Below are 20,788 nucleotides of genomic sequence, written 5' to 3'. Positions count from 1 at the left end.
GGGCAATTAAAAGGGCCCCAGGAAGCCAATTATATGGAAGATCAGTGACTCTGGACTGATCTCAAGAGCAGGTAGTGAAGTTTTAATTCCACAGGTTATCTGAAAACTTGGACAAGTTCATGACAGCTGGTACAAGCAAAAGTTTTCAGAGATGATGTTTTCTGCTTTCAGAGTGTGGCTCATACAGTCAAACTGCAAATACAGCAGAACTGCCTGCAAGCACTCACAAAGATGGGCTCTTCGGCTTTTATTCCTCGGCCTCCCAGCTCTCACATGGGACAAACGCAGAGTAAGTGGGGCTGGTGGTCAGTCTGATGGGGCCGTCCTGGGCCACGCAGAGGCTCCCTGCCTCCTGGGTCACTCTCCATGACGAGTTACCTTTGCAATCGCATTGACGCGCCAGCGCCTGGAGGGACACAGGCCAGCACGGAGCTGTGCCTGCTCTGTGCAGGGTAAGTTCCCTGCAGGAGAGGCCAAGCAGCAGAAAAAGGAAAGTGGTCTCCCAGGTTGAAGGAATCTGATTTTCAGCAGGAGGCTGTCTAATCGCAAAGGGCAGGGGATACAAAACACTGGAGGGGAAGGAAATAAAGCTGTCTCAACAGCCTCCATACCGCAACATGTGGGAAACTCTCCTAGCCGGCTTTCAAGGGAATAATTTGCCGCCTCATTTCTACAAGCTGTAGTTTTTCCTGCCTTCAAGACAGACCACACACAAGCAGCAGTGCTATCCACAAACACTTCTGCACATGGGGTCAAGAAGAATTGTCAGTGGCCCCTGTGGAGCAGGTCTCCGCCTCTCCACTGGCTCCAAACAGGCCTTGCATGTCCCACGGCGTCCCGCTGTGCAGCCACTCTCAGGCAGTCTGGTGGGGGAGAGGGCAAGCAGGGACCCCAGGGCTAAGCAAGGGCCACACGCCACCTTTGGCTGCTCTGGGAGGAACTGGAGACATCACACCACGGGGACATGCTGGCTACTGCCAGGCACTGGGTGGGCTCTTCACCTACTGCAGGTTGGGCTCCATACCACGGGACATGCTGGAACCGGTCTGTACCTGTGTCCAACTGCTGGAAACTCTGAAATGCCCCAGGTACTAAACCCCACAAAGGCTACACCCTCCTCTGCAGGCCTGCACAGTGCTATTTCCAGAGGAAAAGCCATCACAGTTCTGTGACGCCTGAGGTTTCAGGCCAGCCGCTCCCCCTCCAGGACACAGGATCAGGTGAATGTTTGCTAGTGGCAATGTGCTCCCCACTGGTGACACTCTCCTCCACAGTCCACCGGAGCTGCCCGCTTCTCTTCCCATCTTGCCACTTCTGGGTGAGAGCTTCCAGACCTCCCTGTTGGCTTCTTCAGACTCTCCATGAGGAGCATCCCATGGTCGGCTTCTCCTACAGCTGTAAATGCTTTTTGTTTGCTTCATATTCAGATCTCTGGGAGAGTGAAGTAAGGGGATTTCCAAGGGACAAAGGAAGCGAGGGGAGCAAGAAGAGCAACCTGATATAGTGGCAGAAACACCATGCTATGGCCACACAGGCACGGCCTGAACCTCGGCCGTCCATGGGCCCAGTTACCCTCAACAGCAGAGTCGCTTCCTCCGCTGGTACCAACTGTTTGGCTGCTGTCTTTGCCAGGGAGAAAGTGCTGGTGATTTCCTTCTTCCACCAGCAAGGAAGTTCCAGCTCCCACCACGTGGGACAGCTCATGTAGCTACATGTGGTTTCATTTAACTAGCAGGTGCAGGGAGAATATTTTCTTCCGTAATTAGACTAATTCATTCAAAATGGAAAAGCCAATAGGGAGTTGAAAGGAGAGCTTGTTTTTCTTATTTGATTTAAGAATAAAATCCAGATGAGAAGAGACCTAAGGAATTTTGGACAGTGTTTTCTCCAAACTTGTAAATGTACGCTTGGTGAGATTCTCAAAAAGATCAAATCGATTTCAAAGAAAATCAGGCATCTTGTTCTGAAGATTTGTTTAATCTGATTACTTTCTAAATACTTCACTTGATACCTTTGTTCATGGTTAAATACTTTTGTTTCTGATCATGACAGCACAGATTTTAAATTCTTCAGTTAATCAACTCCTGCCAGATCAGGCAATATTTTCTCTGTTTAGTAAGCCAATTTGGAATGCAAAATACTCTGGAAAAAAACTTCCTAATGCATCCAGCACAAGGGGATATAATAAAGTAAAATGCATATGAAATAGTGAGTTTACATATTTTAAAGCCTAATTTTACTGCTCATGCAAAAGACAACTAATGCAGGTTATAAGCAAAACATTAAGTAATCAAAAGACTAGTCTCAATTTTCAAATTTTCAATCCTCTCAAAAAAAAAGTAACTGATCCAGAGAAGTTGCTGGTCAGCAAGAAGCACTACTAAAGCATGAAGACTGCATTTACAACCTTTCAAAGATGTAGATCTGTAACAGGCAAAGACAATGAAGCTTTCTGTAGAGAAGTACAAAAACAAAGCTTAAGGCAACTGATTTAAATCAAAGGTTCCCATTCCTCAATTTTCAACGTGACTAAAATTGACAACTTAAGTCACAAACCTAAATCAACCCATCCTGGCTCTTTTACTGGTCTCAGTCCCTCCACAAGCTCATCTCCTGACCTGAAGCATAAGCAGATTGGTCTTATGTTGCTAATAAAATCAGTCTTTGGATACAAGTTTTCCAGGTCTGCAAAACTGCCTTGATCAGATTCAGATTCTGGCCTGCTTAGCCCCCATAAACCTGGTAATTATGATTTATATCAATTTAATGGAGGATTTGAAGAGTTGACCTCTCTGTGCAGCGACTGACATAACCCAGAACATCTATGACCCAAGACAGCAATTCCCTCCCAGGAGACATGTAAATGGCTGAAAGGAAAGACGAGCAGAGGTTTACCTCCGCCCTCAGAAGGGCCAAGGGGAGAGGACTTCTCCCTTTGCCATCACACCTCTGGTTCCATGAGGATGGAGTGATGTTACATCTTCGTTTCCAGGAGTAACAGTAGTCCTGCACAGTGAGAGCGCTAAGCACTGAGAAAGATGCCATCACAAAACTACTCTGACCAGGAAACCACCACTGATAGCTCTACGGTAGGACAAACTTCATGTTTCTTTCAGGCCTCTCCACAACACTCTGCAACTATTAATACTAGATCAAGAGATGACACAAAAACACATCAGCTAGACCTGCACTTCATCAACAGCAGTTAAGCAAGCAACTTCCCCTACTTGCTTTCCTGTAAAAAGCCTTCTGGAAAATGGGAGCATGGTCAGGATGTGTTGCCAGAGGGGCCGAGGGACAGCTTGCTCCGTCTTCAGGGAGCCACAGACAGACACCCACGATGCCGGGAACACCAGAGCCAGAACGAGCACCTGCAGGCACCTCGAGACATCCTTGGCCCGATTTGTGTACTGTTTTTCACATGTTGCTGGTTAAGCTGTGTAACTCCTTGCCACAGGATCCTGGAAGTGCACTGGTAGCGGGGCATCAGGTGATGCGTGGGACAGAAATCTAGAGAAACCCTTGAGCTGAATGTGGTTAGAGGCTAGGGAAGTATTTGGAGGAAGTGAAGCACTGTACACATTCCCTCTCTTATATACTCCAAAAGTGACCAAAAGCAGACGTTTAGGGAAAAGAAGGGCCACTGGGCTGGATGGGCCTCTGCTCCCACCCTTGTGTTTTATTTCTCACATCAGCACTTTGATGTAGCTCAAGGGAAGCCGTTGCTCTAACCAGCCTCATTGCATCCCTGTGTGCATCTGTTTTGGCCAACAGCACCAGAGCCAAAAGGCCAAATCAGACCAAGGACCCAGCTAAGTAACGTGATCAATAATAAAACAGCAACTCTGCAGACAGGAGTCCCAGAGCCGGCCAGAAGAAGGGGCTCTGCTGCAAGGACAGCCACAGGGAAGAGGAGACACCCATGGAGGCAGGGCTTCGCAGGAAACACCAGCCCAGGAGAGCAAAACTGTTCGGTGCGAAAAATGCAGGGCGAGGAGCAGAGAGGTGCGTGTCTGCAGACAGCCTGCCCCTCACACCAGACGGATAATACCCATCTGATTAATTCATAACCCAGGACTGTCCTGCCCTGCACAGCCAGGCCTCACCATCTGTCCCATTTCCTACATGTCCCTCAACAGATATGCATTAGGACAAGAAAGGGGTTAAAAGACCATCTGTTTTCTGACTAAAAAAGTCCACCAGAGAGGCAGTAGCCTACCACAAGGCTCTGCTAGCCTAGAATGACACTACAAGGATGGGATCCCTGTGAAATCCTCTGATTTTGAGACACAAAATAGAAGGGAAAGTGGATTTAAGAAACACCCCAATAAGGGCCACCAACGCCTACAGTGACAGTGCTGTTCTGGGAGAGGAGGAAGCGCTGAGTCACTTACATTCATTGTCCCATTTATCTCCGCCACTGATTCATCATCTGTTGGGAACTGGTAGATCTGAACCCCGTTACTGACCAGTTCACTTGTGATTTTAATTTTAAATTTGGTCAGCTCACTCTTGGAAATGGCATCAGATTTGGCAATGATGGGAATGATGTTCACCTAGAAAGGAACAGAGCGGTAAGAAGTCCTCAGCTTTGCTCCAGGGAGTTTTTCCAAGTCTGCAATACAACTTACAAAAACTTAGAAGCGCTCAATAAATCTACAGGATTTATCTGCCAACCCCGTCACCTCCACTAGCATAAGGGCTATTCAAGGTGGGGAGATGTGCCCTGGAAAAGCAGCAGCCTTCCCGCCATGTGCACGGTGAACCTGCCCAGTAAGAGTTAAACGCGCCTACCTTGCTGTCAAGCTTCTTCATTGTTACCAAGTCCAGGGATTTCAGCGAGTGGCCTGTCGGAGCAATGAAGTACAAGCAAGCGTGGATCCGGGTGTCATGGTAATTGTGCAAGACCCTTTTTATCTTCAGTTCTTCTTGCAAGTAGGCTTCAAACTGAGCATCAATGAACTCAACGATGGGCTTATAGCTTTGGTGAAAGGAAAAAAAAAAAACGGTTATATATCTCGCAGTCAGAGAGGTAAACAGACAGTGCTCCTTTACTTGCCTTTAAGAAACAAGCTGCTTGTTAGGTTTCCCTTCCCAAAACCAATTCTCTCAATCTCCCTTCCTCCCCACCCGTAAGAAATTTAGAAGTTGCACTACTGACAAGGAGATGTGGTCCTACATCAGACTCTAGCAGCCTGTTTGACAAAACACAGCACTGGAGATTCAGCAGAGGACAGAAGACACACCATACTCTCCAGGGAAAGTGGACTCTCATACTTTGAAACGTGAGGGTGAGAGACTTTTAAAAGGAAGGATAACGTAGACTCATTTGCAGCAGTGTGTAACCCTTGCTTGCATTAAGGGAGCGAACAGCTTGCTGCTCGCACAGCCCCGAGTCCTGCAGGTGGAAGACACATCTCCGTTCAGCACTGCCTTTGCCCAGTGCTCTGGGGCAGGAAATCCCTGCAACTCCCTTGCAAGGCCATTTGAAATACAGAGCCTGTCAGACTCGCAATGTAAAGGACATCAGTGCATCTTAAACAAAACTAAAACGAAAATCTAACAGCAAATCCCATCTGCAATGTCTCTCTGAAGATGCACCTTGGAGACAGTCTGGTGGAATCGCACACCCCTTAACCGCCACGCTCCAGCCACGCTGGGATGTGAGCTGCCAGAGATACTTCCCCAGGGTATCTCACTGCACATTTATCGTGATTCCTTTGGCAACATGGAAGAGCCCTGCCAGAAGTGGCTGTTAAGCCAAGCGGTCACTAGACCATGCTAGTGGTTTGGTCAGCAGCTTGCGGTCAGCACAGCACAAGGCAACAAGCACAGATGCCCTGGAGCTCTTTGCTCTCCCCATCAGACGAATTTGGGCAGAAGGCTGCCAGCAGGGCAGATATTGCTCTGACAGCATGAAAAAAGCTGCTTTGATAGCTGGAGCAGTGCTGACACCCCACAGCCTCTGTCATCTCTTCTACCTGTCCCATCCCAAAGAAATTACAAGGACAGCCCAGAAGAAGGAAGGAGGAAAACCAACTAGGGCACAGGGAGAGACCCTGCGTGAGAAAACCAGGTCACGAGACAGCCTCTCTCCCCCTTCACTCACCTGTCCTCTTTGTTGATCTGATCCCCAAAGCCCACTGTGCTCACAATAGTCAGTTTGAGGTTGACGTTGCTCTCCTGCAGGTCGTAGGTATTGGATTTCAGCTGGACCCCGGGCTGTGAGTGAGATGCTGGATCACCTTCAAACTTGGTGTTGAAAAGTGTGTCCATGAGGGTGGACTTACCAAGGCCAGTTTCCCCTAGTGGAGAAAAAGAGAGCTGAAATGTTCTCTTGAATATTAATATGGCTTGGCCTTTCAGCTTCCAAATGTTAACAGGGATGAAATTGTAGCAGATAAAAGCAGATCTCATGCTCCAAAGGGATCGTCTGGCAAGCAGAAAGCCATGTACAATGGGAGGTCTGTATTCCGGGCAAATTACATTTCACGGTCTAATGGCCATTAATATCGTTAGAAAATAGAGATGAAAAGAAAGAGGTGAAAAGGCAATGGGGAAAGCATCATTCAGATCCTGCATAAACCCACAACTACACTACAGAAGATGCTGTTTTCATTAAAAGGTAGGAGGGGGAATAGGGCCCATTGCCATTTCCAAAAAAAAGATGCCCCAGATCAATATGCCTCTAATAAGCAGCCACTGAAATAGCCTCCCTCTGTGCAGAAACACTGAGAGTTGGTTCCAGTCCTACAGCAAGTTGTGCAGTTGGTTTCTTGTACCCACAACAGACTGAGCTGGGAGATCAGCCTTCTAGACTGGGAGGGGACATTTTCTGTAATATCTGGTTTCCGTACCTTAGGGGCTACAGAAGCTATACAAGACTCCAAAATCTGCTTCCAAAAGTTCTGCAGCATTGAACTGCTATTTGGATTCCATCTATCAACTGGGAACTATTTCCTCATCTGGAAGGAAGAGACAAATCCCAGAGGCCAGTCTTAAATTTGTTTTAGATACATCCCAGGAAGAACAAAACAAATCCTCTGTGCACTCATTCCACAGGGCAGCCTCCCTTACCACGCCCTGACAACGGAGCCAGCTTTCTGAGCTCAAAAGGATCTGACTTTGTGCTAAACCCACAAGCAGCCTGGTTTTCTGCCCTGCGAGGGCTGTTGTGTTTTGGGGAAACAGCGATTTCTGAGCTGCGCAGCTGGCTTTTGCTGAAGCATCAGGAGCTGGCCGAACCCCAGCCGCTGCGAAGGCTGCTCCTCCAGCCTGCTGCGGGACCACAGGGAGACCGTGTCTGACTGAAGCAGCCTTTCCCTGCCTCCCCAAGCCCTCAGCTCCCAACCAAGACAATTTCATCATTTTCCTACTTGCTCAGAAGAAAAGAGCTTATTTTTGTAGGCTTAGAGCTCTGCAACAGATCCAAACTTGCATGAAATGCCCAATTCAACAAGGGGAAACTCCTCCCCATCCTCCCCCGTCCAAATCTCTGAGCCTCACCCCTGCAAGCAGGCAAATTCCTCTCTCTTGGCCCCAGAAGGGACTTCTCTCACTCACGGCTGAAGTACATGACAGGCAGAGCAGGGCAAACATCCACTGCTCTGGGAACTGAGCAGGCTCTGATTGCCAGGATCATATATCAAGTATCTTTCCAGAGGCAGCAAGATTCATTAACGTTTGAAAGTCAATGTACACCTTGAGCTGCAGAGCTGCCTGGGAGCCAGCTAAGAGCTTGTGCTCCATCACCGATTGATGCCAGCTACAGCCAGAACAGCCACAAATCCAGGTGCTCTTCGCACCAATCTCGTTTGCCATCTGAAGGCAAGAGGGAGTCAGCACTGGGAGCTGGTGTTGCTGCAATCCCTTGTGCTACATTAATGCATCAGCCTTATCTACAACACATCAGCCGTATCTACAACACCACTGACCAGCAGGCACCAGCAGGAGGAAGGGAGGGGGACCAGCAAAGCACAAGGTTATCTCTGTCGCTGGAGGAACGAGCTGGACCATCCAGAAGACTCATGGCTGACCACAGCAAGCCTTTCATTGACCTGGAATCTCGTAGTCTGGGCTTTTTGGGTACCATTTGCCACAAATGAGGAGGAGGTGCACAAAGCAGAGCAGGCCAGAGCATCGCCACAGCTTGGATGGGGATTTTAAGAGTTAACAGCAGACAGCCTGCATGACCTGCCAGGCCTTTCTCAGGGATTCCAGGAAAACAGCAGCGTAAAAAAAGACAAAAATCTAAACAGCCTGAGAAGGCTGCAGCACTTCCAGAGCCCCTGCCAAGGGACGGGCGGGACAGAGCAGGGAGTTGGCTACTTGCTTGCGAATGCCAGGATCCCTGATGGGGCGTCTCAGGACAGGGAAGCTCGTCAGCCCCGGGGTGCCGGAGCATCGCCCACACACCAGGCTGCAAACCCGCTCCCGTGCTGCCGTCCCACACTCTCCTTCCCACAGCCTGGCAGGCCCCGGAGCAGGGTCGGATCCAGCAACCCATGCCCCAAGCCTCCAGGGCTGCTGGACAGGGTGACAGGGGAGCAGCAGCGGCAACCAAGGCAGGGAGCTGCTCTCTGCAGCGGATACACAAGGTTGCGTGTAAATCGCGCAGGCTTCCGGGCAGACAAAACCCCCTGTAAGCGACTTTTCATTTCTGCCTCCCACCTTCCACTGAAAAGTGTTCACATGAGGCCAAGACTATTGTTTAAATGCATCCTGAACCTGCTAATCATTGCCTACTTTAAATCAATCTAATGTGTTGTTTCCAGCAGGAGTGACTCTAACTGCCAGAGGGGCCAGGAGAAGCGTATAAGAGATGCAGGCAAATTTTTAAGACAGACCATGCTTTTATACTCCATCTCATGCGAGCTACACAGGGCCAGCAAAGGCAACTTTGAATTCACACACCAAGGTTTTCCTTTTGGAAGGGGAAGATCCGAACTGGTAAGGCATTTTTCCATAGGTGGGAGCTGCCCATCCAAAAACCTACAACTTTTGTGTTTAAAACACAAAACACCGAGCCACTAACACGGCATCTCAAACGTGAAGCCTGCACACCAGAAATGACATTCAGCCAGCAGATACACCCATCCCCACACGGTGTAACCCCACTGACACGGCACGGCGTTAAAGCCTGCCAGGGAAAAGGAGGATGGAGAAGAGAGGAACGACTGTCTCAGCTAAAAGAAACACAATATGTTAACACTGATGGAGTGACACGAGATGGTAAAAGATTGAAGATGTTAATAAAGTGCTTCACTGTGTTAAATATGACCAGAGCTACGGAGCAGTGCTACTCTGAAGGGCAAAATGACAGAAGGGAGGATTTCTGAACCTCCTAGGAGCTTCTGCCTTGCACAGAGGCAACTTTCTGCTGGCTGGAAGATGTAAGTGGTGCCAACCGCTTCTTATAAGGACAGGAGTCCAGATGGAACAGATGGTCTGATGAAAAGGACAAGTAGTCTGTGCTCATTCCAGCCGACAGCGCTGGAATCTTCTCCAAAAAGCAGAAACGATGAATGGGGATTAAAGGGAGGCAGAATTACCGTGGAAAAAGCAGCGGTGTATGCAAACCGAGTGAGAGGCGTCCTTGGCAGGGAGATTATTTCCTGATGTCAGGCTTATAGGCACACATGTGATTTGATCTCCAAAACTGTACTTAAGGATTACGCAACTCGGCAATGGTCTGCTCTCCCAAAGCAGGGCTGACGAAGCACTGTGGGGAGGACAGGGCAGGGAGGGTGACCTTTATTGTCAGAGTTCTGCACCAGGAAGCTCTGACAGCTACTGAAAAGCTGTCACATTGTACCTTTCATCATGGGATGGATTTTTGCCATTAAGCCTGACAATTTTCAGAGATGTGGAAAAAAAAATAAATGGCAAGAGACACCATACCAGTCAGGCTCTGGACACGCAGCAACACTACACCAGTGCCCAGAAGGCACCATCCATTCTTAACACCCAGCACCATCCATTCTTAACACCCGACAGCCTGCCAGGCTAGAGACACTGTGCCGGGCTCCCCGCACCTCCTCTCAGTCTCCTGAGACATGCTCCCTGCTCCAACTGCAGGTGTATGCGGTGTCTTTGGTGCTCGATGGAAATGGTTCATCAAATCCCTCATTGACAGAGCAGTGGCACCACTTGCAAAAACACAGCTGGGACAAGGGCCACTCTCCTCCCTTCAGTTACTCCATGGAGATCCTCTGCTCTGGGACCAGACTGTGCTCCCTGGGCAGGACGTCGCTCACACTCTGGGGCTCTCCAGCTGGTGACCAGGCGGAGCCCATCCCAAAAGACAGCAAGCACCAGCACTGCAAGGAGCGAGCGATCCTGCCATCAGTAGTGCAAAGCGACACGTCACGCTGTGCAGGCAAGCACCAGCACCAGCTATCCTGGGTGAGATGGAGACAAGGTGCAGTGAGAGGTGGAGGTGAGGTGCTACCATACTTGCCTCTGACACTGGCCAGCAGCTAAGGTGGAGGAACAGAAGAAGCTGCGCCCACAGCAAATGCTCCTTCCTTTGGGAAGCTCCCAGCTTCCCAAACCAAAACGGGTATCTTTGCACTGAATACACCTTCATGGCTTCTTCCTTCCACAGAAATTTTGGCACCCTAAGCACCCCGCAGCAGTAAGCTGAATTATACACCACAAAAGCTGTACTTCCTTTTTTGTGCCTGGCGATTTAATTTGCTTTTCCCTAGTACATGTTAAGTGAAACAACAAACAGCTTCTTGCTGGCCCCCTTCTCCATTCCACTCAGGATTTAAGAGGCCCCCGTCATATCATCCTCAACTGACTCTGTGGGAGGACAGAGGAGCCCTTGGAGTATTTCCCTCTTCAAAGACATGGAGCAGCTTTCATGAGAGTGCCCTTTCACGAGAGAGTAACACCTGTCCTTCACGAGATTAACAACCGTGGCTCCAGACATCAAATAATTCAATCTTAAAGAAAATGTATACGCATGCACAGCCCTTTCATGTGAAGAAATGGGAGCTAATCCAATGTAGCAGGTTTGTTGAGACAAGCCCTGAGGCCGCTCAGCCTGATAAGGCCATCTCTCACGGAGAGAGGAAAAAAATAGTTCTTTTTATCCGACAGTCGTGCAGCAACGCTGCACAATTCACCCATTGCAAGGCAAAGGCTGGGCTGCAGGGGCAAGAGGAGCAACACGGGCTCACAAAAGATACTGAAGCGCCTCAGAGGACTACCCAGCTCCCGGCCGCCGCCGGCCGCCCCGGGGGACTGGCGGTGAGGGGGTAGGAGAGGGCTGAGGAGACTGATAGCTTTTCGGTTGGAGAAACCCTGTTCTCTGCTCAGCTGGTTGCACCAGTGACCACAAAACCAACCATTGGGCAACTTCCAGGCGGTACAGCTCATCACCCCACGGAAAGCTGCCCACTGGAGAGCAGACGGCAGCTCTGCACGAGGAAACCTGTGCACATCCCTCCCTTCCCCAGCCAGTGAGAGCCCCTGCGTGCCAAGGGACTCGCTCATTTGGAGCAAGAGACCTCAAGCAGTTGTGGTACAGCCCCTGGGAAAAGAGAAGGTATTTCTGCCCCAAAATAGCCATTTCCCATTGCACTGAACAGGCTGCTTGGAACAAATCCCCTGCAAATCCTGGGAGAGAGGAAGGGGGAAACTCCTGCTTATACTGGCACACTAGTCTAATGCAACTATAATCCACCCTGGCCAAAACTGAGAAAATTTGCATTAAAAAATGTCAGCCTATTCTTCCTCTTTCTTTCCCCCATCTCACTGAGAAATACAGTCAGCACAGAAGGTCTCAGCCATTAAATACCTCTCCAGCCTTTGCACTGAACTAAGAGGCAACTAACGTTTTATCTCAGAAGCTTTAGTGAGAAAATGGTTGTGCTGAGGAATAAAACAGCAGAGAAACCATCCCCAACCCCCAACTTCTTAGGAGAGGTTTGCTCATTTACTCTATCTTTGGCTCTAGTCTCAAAGGGGAGACAGCTTTCAGCAGGAGAAGAGCTAAAAATTGCTCCACTCTGGATGTGCTGCTGAGAGTCATTTCTGAAGCTTTCCTTGGCTCCTCCACCGGGAGCTGGAGGAATCGGTGGCTCAGATCCAGTATGGCGCAGACCAAAATTGTCATTGGATTTTTCCTCCAACAGATGCCACACATAGCTGAAAAACGGGGGGCAATGAAGTGCCTTTCTATCGTGCCTAGTGGCCTATGGGATCAGTTCACCTGTTTGTTGTTTTGTTGGCTCCAATCCTCATTTGCTCCCTGTTCTTTCAATTTTTCACCCTAAACTCCTGCTGTACAAGTGAGACCCAACAGAATAAATGACAGGGGGACTCTGGGACTTTTTGTTTTCTTTCTCCTGGATGTTTACGAGTTCACCTTTGTTATCACAAGTTAACAGAGGCACCAGACAACTCTTAAAAGACATTTTAAAGCCTGACCTCCTCAACTCAAGATTTGCAGATCCTTTTCTAATGAAGCTTATTAAATTTTTCTACAAAGTTTCTTTATTTCAAGATTGACCATGTCTGTGTTATTACTATTCATAGCAGACTGACATTAATAACTAATGTACATTGATCTTGGCGAGTCCTTGTTATTCAGATCAACAAGCAATTAATGCATTCCATTTCTGTCCTGCAAAGAGGAAAGCAGAGGCGTTCAACTCCTCTCCACACACCAAAGTAAATGTATAACCACAGAAGGCATCCACTGCTGCACCTATAACTTGCAGAAAAAAACACAGCAGCTCGATAAATGCAAAAGGAAATACTATAAAACTTCAGTCTTTGGGACAAGAGTTTCACTAGGTCATATCACATTCACGTACTGTGGAAATCACCTAGCGACTCAGCCTGACAGTGACCTCCACTTGTCAGCAAAGTTTATCATCTCACAGGAATGCCATTGTCAGGGAAAGTTTTCTTCTCAGCTCCATTTAACAGGGCGCTGCTCCCCTTTCCTCACTCTCCTCCTCTTGTCTCAGACTTAACCCTGTCCTGGGCAAACACCAGGTCCATTCCATGAGTGGGTCTCTCACAGGAGAGGACAGACGACCTTTGTGTGGGTGCAGAGCTGACCACCAGCTGAGCCCCCAGGAGGTATCCACAGCTGCAGCTCTCCCCTCTGCCATGCCAGGCACTGCTGGGAGCATCTGCAGACAGGGCTTACTCTGAGCAGCCATGGCCACACAATAACCTCCTGCTCCCAAAGGCAGGGCACCGGCATCAGCAAACCAAACGAACTGTCCTATCAGACATTAATCATTAATTCCCTATTATTAATTTCCTTATCCACCTTACCACACTACCGTACCAAAGCCATACAAGATATTACTTCTGTTACCTGGGAGCGCCTCTGAGGAGGGACCATTTGGGATCCTAACCCTGGGGAAGACCTGTGAGACGGGCAGACAGTGCAAGACAGACACCAAGTCCTACTACAGCGCCAGGCCCCAGCTGAGATCCATACCACATGGCAGCCTGAATAATGGTCTGACCAGCTAAGGTTTGGCCAGATGCTATTTTAATCCAAGTATGCACAGAAGGGCAGAGGAAAAAAATAGCTTTTAGTGATTTAAGAGGATCATGACTGGTATTTTGTTAAAATAATAATTATAATAATAATTCAATACCTAACCAAACAAGACCACAGAACAAAGTTCTCTGGCATGAGTATATATTTTCTTTTAAAAACATTAAATTGAAACATACTAGGAAAATAAAGATCATAATAAAAGCCTGGGATTTTAGGCATTTTATTTCTGTGGTTCACTGCTTGGTAGACAGCCATACTGCATAACCTCAGCAGGGATTTCCCAGGGCACCAGTAAATCGTGTTACTGAAAATAGACAGAACAGTGGGGGAAATTTAAATCAAAGCTACCTTGTTAACTCTGTCACCTACAAGCTACATCCAGCTGCAGAGAAGCCCTTTTCAGCAAGAGAACTTCCCAAAATGGAAATACTCACCCACACACAGGATGTTGAAACAAAACCCATGATTAACTGACTTATTAACCAGCTGGTCAGGCAAACTGTCAAATCCTACGTGTCCGGAAAGCGGGACAGTGCGACAGCCTTCACCCTGAAATCCAATGAAATAATAGTTGCGTCATTTTCAAGCAAAATACACTTATTTGTATAAATCCTTAAGACCTCCCAAGTAGAATCAACTGCACAGACTGAGCAGAGATTTGCACGTATACTGTAAGTCGTATATCATACATTGTGTCAGCGTGCTTCCCTCTTCTCCAAAACAAATCCAGACGGCACAAACAGAACATTTCATTTGCCACACATTAGAAGGTAGCCCTGTCAGAAAAATATTCAACTGTGCAAAGCACATACCCAAACACAGCTGCTGAAATAAAGAGGCGGCAAAACATTTGTTTCTTGAGTAATTAGGTAGACATTCAAGTATCACCTTATACTGAAAACAAAAAGAATGCCCTGTGCAAAGGAATGTATTAATGATGCCTCCTCCTATAAGCCTATTACAATTCACATTAAGTGAATGAATGAAACTCACATGTAATTCACATTCACAGCTGCAATTACAGAAACTAGCTAGAAATAATTAGGAAAACTGTACCTACATCTAGTAATTGAACAACCCAAACACGCTGCCTCTGCAAAGCTCAAGTGCTGTAGCACAGAAACAGCAGAGAATACAGCCTTTGAGCTATCAAACACAGCAGTATCTTCCATGTTGTTGCAAAGATGAAAATCTCAGCCTGCAAGCAGGAGTCTGTCCAAATCTATAAAATGGCCATTAGCACCAGAAAATCAGGAATCATTGAAGGAAGCTGCAAGGAAGATGCTCGCATGGGCAAGTGGCCAGACCATGCAAGGTAGCAGATCTTCTCCAGCTCTGAGTGTTGCTACCCAACCTTCGGAGCCTATCTTTCAAAGGTAGGAATGCAACAGGAAAAAAAAGCTGAGAAAAGCTGTCCAGGACTGAGCTGCTCGTAACCACACAGCCTGGTCAGAAGGGAGCCTGCACGGGGGTTTGGGAGCGGAGGTACCCAAACCTGCCTGCTGGGGGGCATGGGCCGCTCCTCCCCGGCCACCCAAACGGCTTCATGAGAAGCTGCTCCCACACCCTGCTCTCTCCTGTGCCCGACACCACTAACCCAGTCTCCCCGGCCAGGTGTCCTCTGTCTGCCCTGCGAAGCAGAAGGGCCAAGCTCCAGCTGCTGCTCATGCTGTGCTGCGCACCCAGCACGGTCGCTTGGTTCTGGAGGGGGGTGCAGAAATTTTAACCTGGCCACGGCACACATGCCTATGTACGCCAAGGCACTCCGGGTTCCAAACCTGCACAGCAGACAGTAATAAACTGCACACAGAGGCTCAACCTCAGAAACGGCATCATGCAAAATGGAGAGTCAGTGCTAACACTGTGTATTTGTGTGTACTGGAAAGTTCCCCTCCTGCAGCCCCCCAGAAAGGTATTTCCCTCTCTGGAGCAAAGGCTTTTCTTAAGAATGTATTTTAGTGTCAAATACAGAAAATTCCCCTCTGGCCTTTCAGGGACATCATCAGTTTGCAAGAAATACTACAGCCAAAAGGCAACAGTTTATAGGGTGTAATTTCTAACTTATTCTTTCCGAATCATGCTTCCACATACCTTGAGAGACTGTTTATAGGGGCAGGCACACTGGTTTTCCCTCTTCTGTTAACGGTACTGGTATTTTAGGCTAGGAAAACATCCCCAAGGACTGCATTTACCACAGTAGCCTGTCAGAGTATGGTTACTTGCCTTGTTAATGTTTTGCTGGTGTGGGTTTTTTTTCCCAAATGTGAGGTTCCAAATACACTTCAGCCATTAACCATATTTACCACCCTGTGATGTGTAAATATGTTTCCCCTTAGCCATATTTTGTGTATTAGTCTGACTCTTCCTGCCAAGATGTTCACCAAATATGGTGCTTTATTAATGCCGGAGCACCTTGCCTCCAAACGACATGTTCATCAGGAAGGCACTGGAGTTCCCCAGCAGATTCTGTTTTTGCCTTCTGAGGATGCAGCTCCAAGGCCCAATAATTCTCAAACAACTAAAGCAGAAGAAAGGGAGACCGTCAGGCACGCAGATTTTGTGACGACACACCTAAACTCTCCTCAACTGCTTTCACCAAAACAAAAACCCAGCGCTGGGTATCTCATGGCAGTGTTTGATCTGCAGCAAGAGAGCACCATGGCCCCGGTGATGAACAGATGGGTGGACAGAGTCCGCAAAGGCGCGAGAGAGAACCACAGGCAGACTCCTCCTGGGGATGGAGAAATATCAAGTGTATTTTTAATACTCAGCCTGAAAACTGCACCGTTGGAAGACTGTTTGAACACTACTCTCCCCAGGAAGCGTGGGAGGGAGTGTAGGCTCTCATTAAGAACAAATTTTCTCCTCATCCCTAAATATAAGTGTGATCCAGATGGAACAAAATAAACGGTAGAAGTTAAGCCACTCTCAGCTGAGAGGAGGCATTTACTGTCGCACAGAATTCAGCCTGCAAGCCGTTTCCTGTAGCCTCTTTTTCTAGTCACCTGTGGTTTTATAATGCAGTTAAACCACACTTCACAGCTGCTACAGGCCAGGAAACAAGTCCTGCAAAATCTGACTTCCAGTCACAGCAGCTGAGCCTTCATCTTAAGTACACAGCCATGAGGTACATTGTGCTACTCTGGCTAAAATTCCAAAGCCTGCTTGGCCAAGGCATCGAGACGTGGTGGAAAAAAAAAAAAAACCAAACAGAAATAATGTTTTAAGGTCAGACTTGTTTTGACACACATCAGAAAGTTGTCAGCAATTACCGTATCTGCGGAGAGAAAAGAAACATTTTCTATCTGATCCACCAAGAAACAGTGCAAGTCACCAGTCTTCACACACCAAGTGGTGTCTCTGTATCCAGAATGCTGCTATATATAAACAGCATCATCATAAACAACATATGAACACAGCCATTAGTCATCCTGCCTGTACATTAAATGTACATTTAGATTACCTTGTTCAAAACTGAGGGAGAATATGTGAAGCTTATAACTTTTTGCTGAAAAAGCGTTCAAGAGCTATCTTCAGTTATTTATCTTCAAAAACAATCTTTCAGGTCAAATTTAAAACATATAAAGAGGTACCAACAAGGTAAGCACGGTTTAACTATTGTCCGTGTGAAGGCTTTTTCCACGAGCATCAGCATGCACTGGATGGCCAAGAGTCCTTCCGTACTCTCTATTTTAAAGTTAGCATCTTCTTGGAACCAAGACAAAGACAGGATCTCTGGGAAGCCAGTGTGAACACTGGCACCACACCAAGATACCAGATGCCTTTTTTTTCCCCATATACACAGAGTGACCCCCCTGGGATAGAATGGGCTGTTGTTGCTCAGGAGGAAGCAAAGTGTGTTTGCCACAAACAAGACTGAAAGAACAAAAAGAGCAACACGCTCTCTTGCTGCATTACCAGGCAGGGCTATTGCAGAGTGAAAGTAAGGAGTAGCCGCTTGGAGAGGTTATTCCGCCCCCCCCCCCTTTGGAGGATTTACAGACCTTTTGTTAGGGCTTCTCCATGCCACAGAAACCACCGCTACCAGCTCTAATTCTTACAGAGAACTATCAGTTATCTATGGAAAATACAACATTATAATAAACGACCCCAAGCCTGAAAGCACTGCACATTAAATATTAGTTTACATAAAACGGGCAAGATTTAGACTCCAGGTGTTTGAATCACTCCAGGGTCCTCGGAATGAAAAAAACAATTAGAGGAAAATCTTGCTGAATGTGCATCTCTGCCTTGATCTCCTTTACACGACAAGTAGGTACAGGGCTGTCAGCTCCCGACGTCCTTGGAGCCCCAACGGGCTGTTACTGCTTTGTGAAGATACAGCAGAGCATCCTCCCCGAGACACGCAATGGTGCTGCTCATTGCAAATGTCAACGCTCCATATTCAGGATGATTTCTGGTGGCCTGAACTAAAGGAACAATGAAAAAGGACACGATGGCAAAGGAAAAGCCTGCACTTGGCGATATTCAGGCAGAGCATGGCAAATAAAGAATGCTACAGCTCTGAACCCAAGGGACTCAGTGTCCAAACAAGGCCCGCACAACAAGAAAACGCTACCAAAGACTGCAGTACAATCCTTCTTCTGCATCTAATTGAAAAGAGTGTTTCTGTTTAGGACACTGACAGCTGATATTTAGTACTTCAGACACAATTTCCCACCTCTCCCCAGACGAGAATCACTTCAAATGCTGAGGCCTCGGAGACTCCCTTCGGAGGATTTCCAAACGGCTGGAACAAACACAACAGCACCATCCCTCAATGAAAACAAATCAAGCAACGCTCACAGAGCTCCACTACCGCTGCTGATGCTCACAGCAGCCACCCCCCTGCCCCTCTGCCACCCGGTAATGCTGAGACCCAGGGAGGGTTAACCCCTATACCTGAGATAACTCCTGCACAAGAAGTCAAGTGTCAAATCGCAAAGCAAGGCAGAACCTGAATTCAGGTTTCTGCACCACAGTTCTTCTCATCATCTTTAAGCCAGAACATCATCAGATCCCTTCTCATGACCTCGGCATTATGGCATCCATCTCCCCAGACTGCGTTTGGTTCTGATTAAACAGCAAATTTAGAGCAGCACTTGTACCAATTACTTCTTACTTGTACAAGTGTGTAATTCTCTTATGCAATGAGAGAACTATCCAGCAGACAGTATAAACATCCTCCATGAGATAAATGCAAAGCAGGAATGTAAAGCGTAGATAAAGACTTTGTATTTCTTTTCCTTGCTCGGCTGATAACAAATCATCAGGATGCATATAAAAGAAAAACAACAGAGAAGTGGGAGAGAAATAGTTCTGAATCAACCACCACGGAAAGCAAGAAACATCTCGCCAAAGCTCCTGACCATGGACCACCCTCTTCAGGCGCATTGCATCATTCAGCCATTCAACATTCACAAACGGTCAAGTGCTTCCGAAATCTCAAATTCTGACAGTTCTTAAGATTGCATTTCTTTATGCCCTTGCCAAAGGGCTGCAGAAACGCCACACTGTTTGGATACGTTCCCAGAAGAAGTCTCCTCCAGCAATCAAAAAAAAAATACAGATCTATATCAGCAGTCTTAATGATTTTTCTGACCTGTACTACAGAGGTTGACAGTTAGACAGTGCCTGGTAAGCCAGTCCTCGGCACCCGTCCTCCACCCACGGGGAGCAGGGCGGACACATCCCCTGTGGGTCTCGGCATTTAAAACCTGCCCCCTCCACGCCGGCAGAGGACAGGACAGGGGCCTCAGCTTTGCGGTGATGGGGCCGCCCTGCCTGCCCGGGGGGGAGGGGGTTTCACCGACCATCTCCACAATAAACACAGGTTTAGATCAAGGGTTTGCTGGGACAGAGGCAGGGTGGTGACCCCGACTCCCCCACGTACCCAGCCCCAGCTCTCACGTGTTCAACCTTGTCAGCACACATGGAGCAGTCCTCTGCATCACCAGGACGTTACGGCTGACTGCTCCATGAACCACGGCCACGACCGGATGCCCAAGACCTGGGCAAAGACATTTTCGATTTGCAGCACACTAATTTCATGTCCGTCTCACAGCTAGCTTTCCCTTTTGCCTCCAAAGAGAGGCTGTGCTGTATCACAATTCATTCCAGGCCACTAGCAGATGTCTGAAACTCCTGTACGTTAACTTAGGAAATCCTAACGCTCAATTTCTTTAAAAGACAGGGGAGCAAATGAGTCACTTTACATACCTTGGCAGTCACGTACAAGGCAATGGGTATGTCCAGGAGGAAATAACATCACAAACTGGCAAGGAATGGCTACATCTACCCGTTCAACAAGATCACATCCATGCTAAAACCTACTGCTTTGAAGACGAAACGGCAAGCGCTCATCTCAAGTATTATTTCTGTACTAACACACAGGCACGAAAGTTGGAAACCCATCAAATGACAGACAAAACGCTTCCGCATGCAAACGCGTTACAGATGCCTCCTTAGCATTTCTCTAACAAACGCAGAGGTGGCTCAACTCCCTCGGCTCCTCTTCTGGATAATTCTCCGCAAGCACACAGAGAGCTTTGCGCCGTGCTAGGGAGGCGGGCGAGCGGCGGTGGCGGCCGGTGTGCCCGCAGGCAGCCGGGGCCGATGCCGCGGGGGAACCCTCGGGGACAGAGCGCAGCGGGGATGCGGTGCCCGTGTCGGGCTCCTCCACGGCAGACGGTGCCGGACTGACGACCTTCCCTGCGTCGTGCAGTGTGACGGTTTCTTTGGGAGGGGAACAGCATCCCCGGAGAGACGAGGATGCCAAGGAGCGCTTCACCCATCACCGCACCCTGGCCTGGCGAGGGGCCCCCAGCCCAGGGTAAGGGTGCAGGATGAGGCCTCCCCAGCACGGCAGTCCGGCCAGCCCCGGGCCGCGCGGCGGGGCCTGGGGACGGAGGGGTCGGCAGGGCAGGACCCCCGGGCCCACCCCGCCGCGGGCAGCCCAAGGTCGCCGGGCCGGGCTGCCGCCCCGCCACCAGCGGGGGGGACCCCAAAGCTCCCCTCCCCCAGGTAACCCCGGCTCCCCTCAGAGCGGCCCCCACACCCCCATCCTCCGGGAGGCCGCCGCCGCCCCGGGGCCGACGGGAGGCCCCAGGCCGGTGCGCTCGCAGCCCGCGCCCCGCCCGGCGCACCCTGACCCGCTCCGCCCCGGCCCGACCCGCCCCGGCCCGCCGCCCCGGCCATGCCCGGCGCTCCCGCCCGCCGCCCCGTCTATGCCCGGCCCGCCCGAGGCCGGCGGCG

General features: G+C 48.9%; 1 protein-coding gene across 7 annotated transcripts in view; it reads right to left on the bottom strand.

The window, feature by feature from the left end:
• The window catches only part of SEPTIN6 (septin 6), a 32,143-nt gene that overhangs the window by 11,262 nt on the left and 93 nt on the right, over positions 1-20,788 (bottom strand). For all 7 annotated transcript variants that reach the window (XM_087748613.1, XM_087748608.1, XM_087748610.1 and 4 more), the window contains exons 2-5: positions 13,969-14,083; positions 6,110-6,305; positions 4,795-4,981; positions 4,395-4,556 (exon numbers count right to left, since the gene is read on the bottom strand). In XM_087748613.1, coding sequence (XP_087604739.1) covers positions 4,395-4,556; positions 4,795-4,981; positions 6,110-6,305; positions 13,969-14,083 — 660 coding nt within the window. The remainder of the gene's footprint in view (positions 1-4,394; positions 4,557-4,794; positions 4,982-6,109; positions 6,306-13,968; positions 14,084-20,788) is intronic.

This window comes from Nipponia nippon, unplaced genomic scaffold, assembly GCF_047370975.1.
Source record: "Nipponia nippon isolate SJK-2023a ecotype South Korea unplaced genomic scaffold, ASM4737097v1 scaffold_12, whole genome shotgun sequence".
Lineage (NCBI taxonomy): Eukaryota > Metazoa > Chordata > Aves > Pelecaniformes > Threskiornithidae > Nipponia > Nipponia nippon.
Note: the sequence above shows the minus strand (reverse complement) of the source record. Positions and strands in the feature narration are given on the sequence as shown.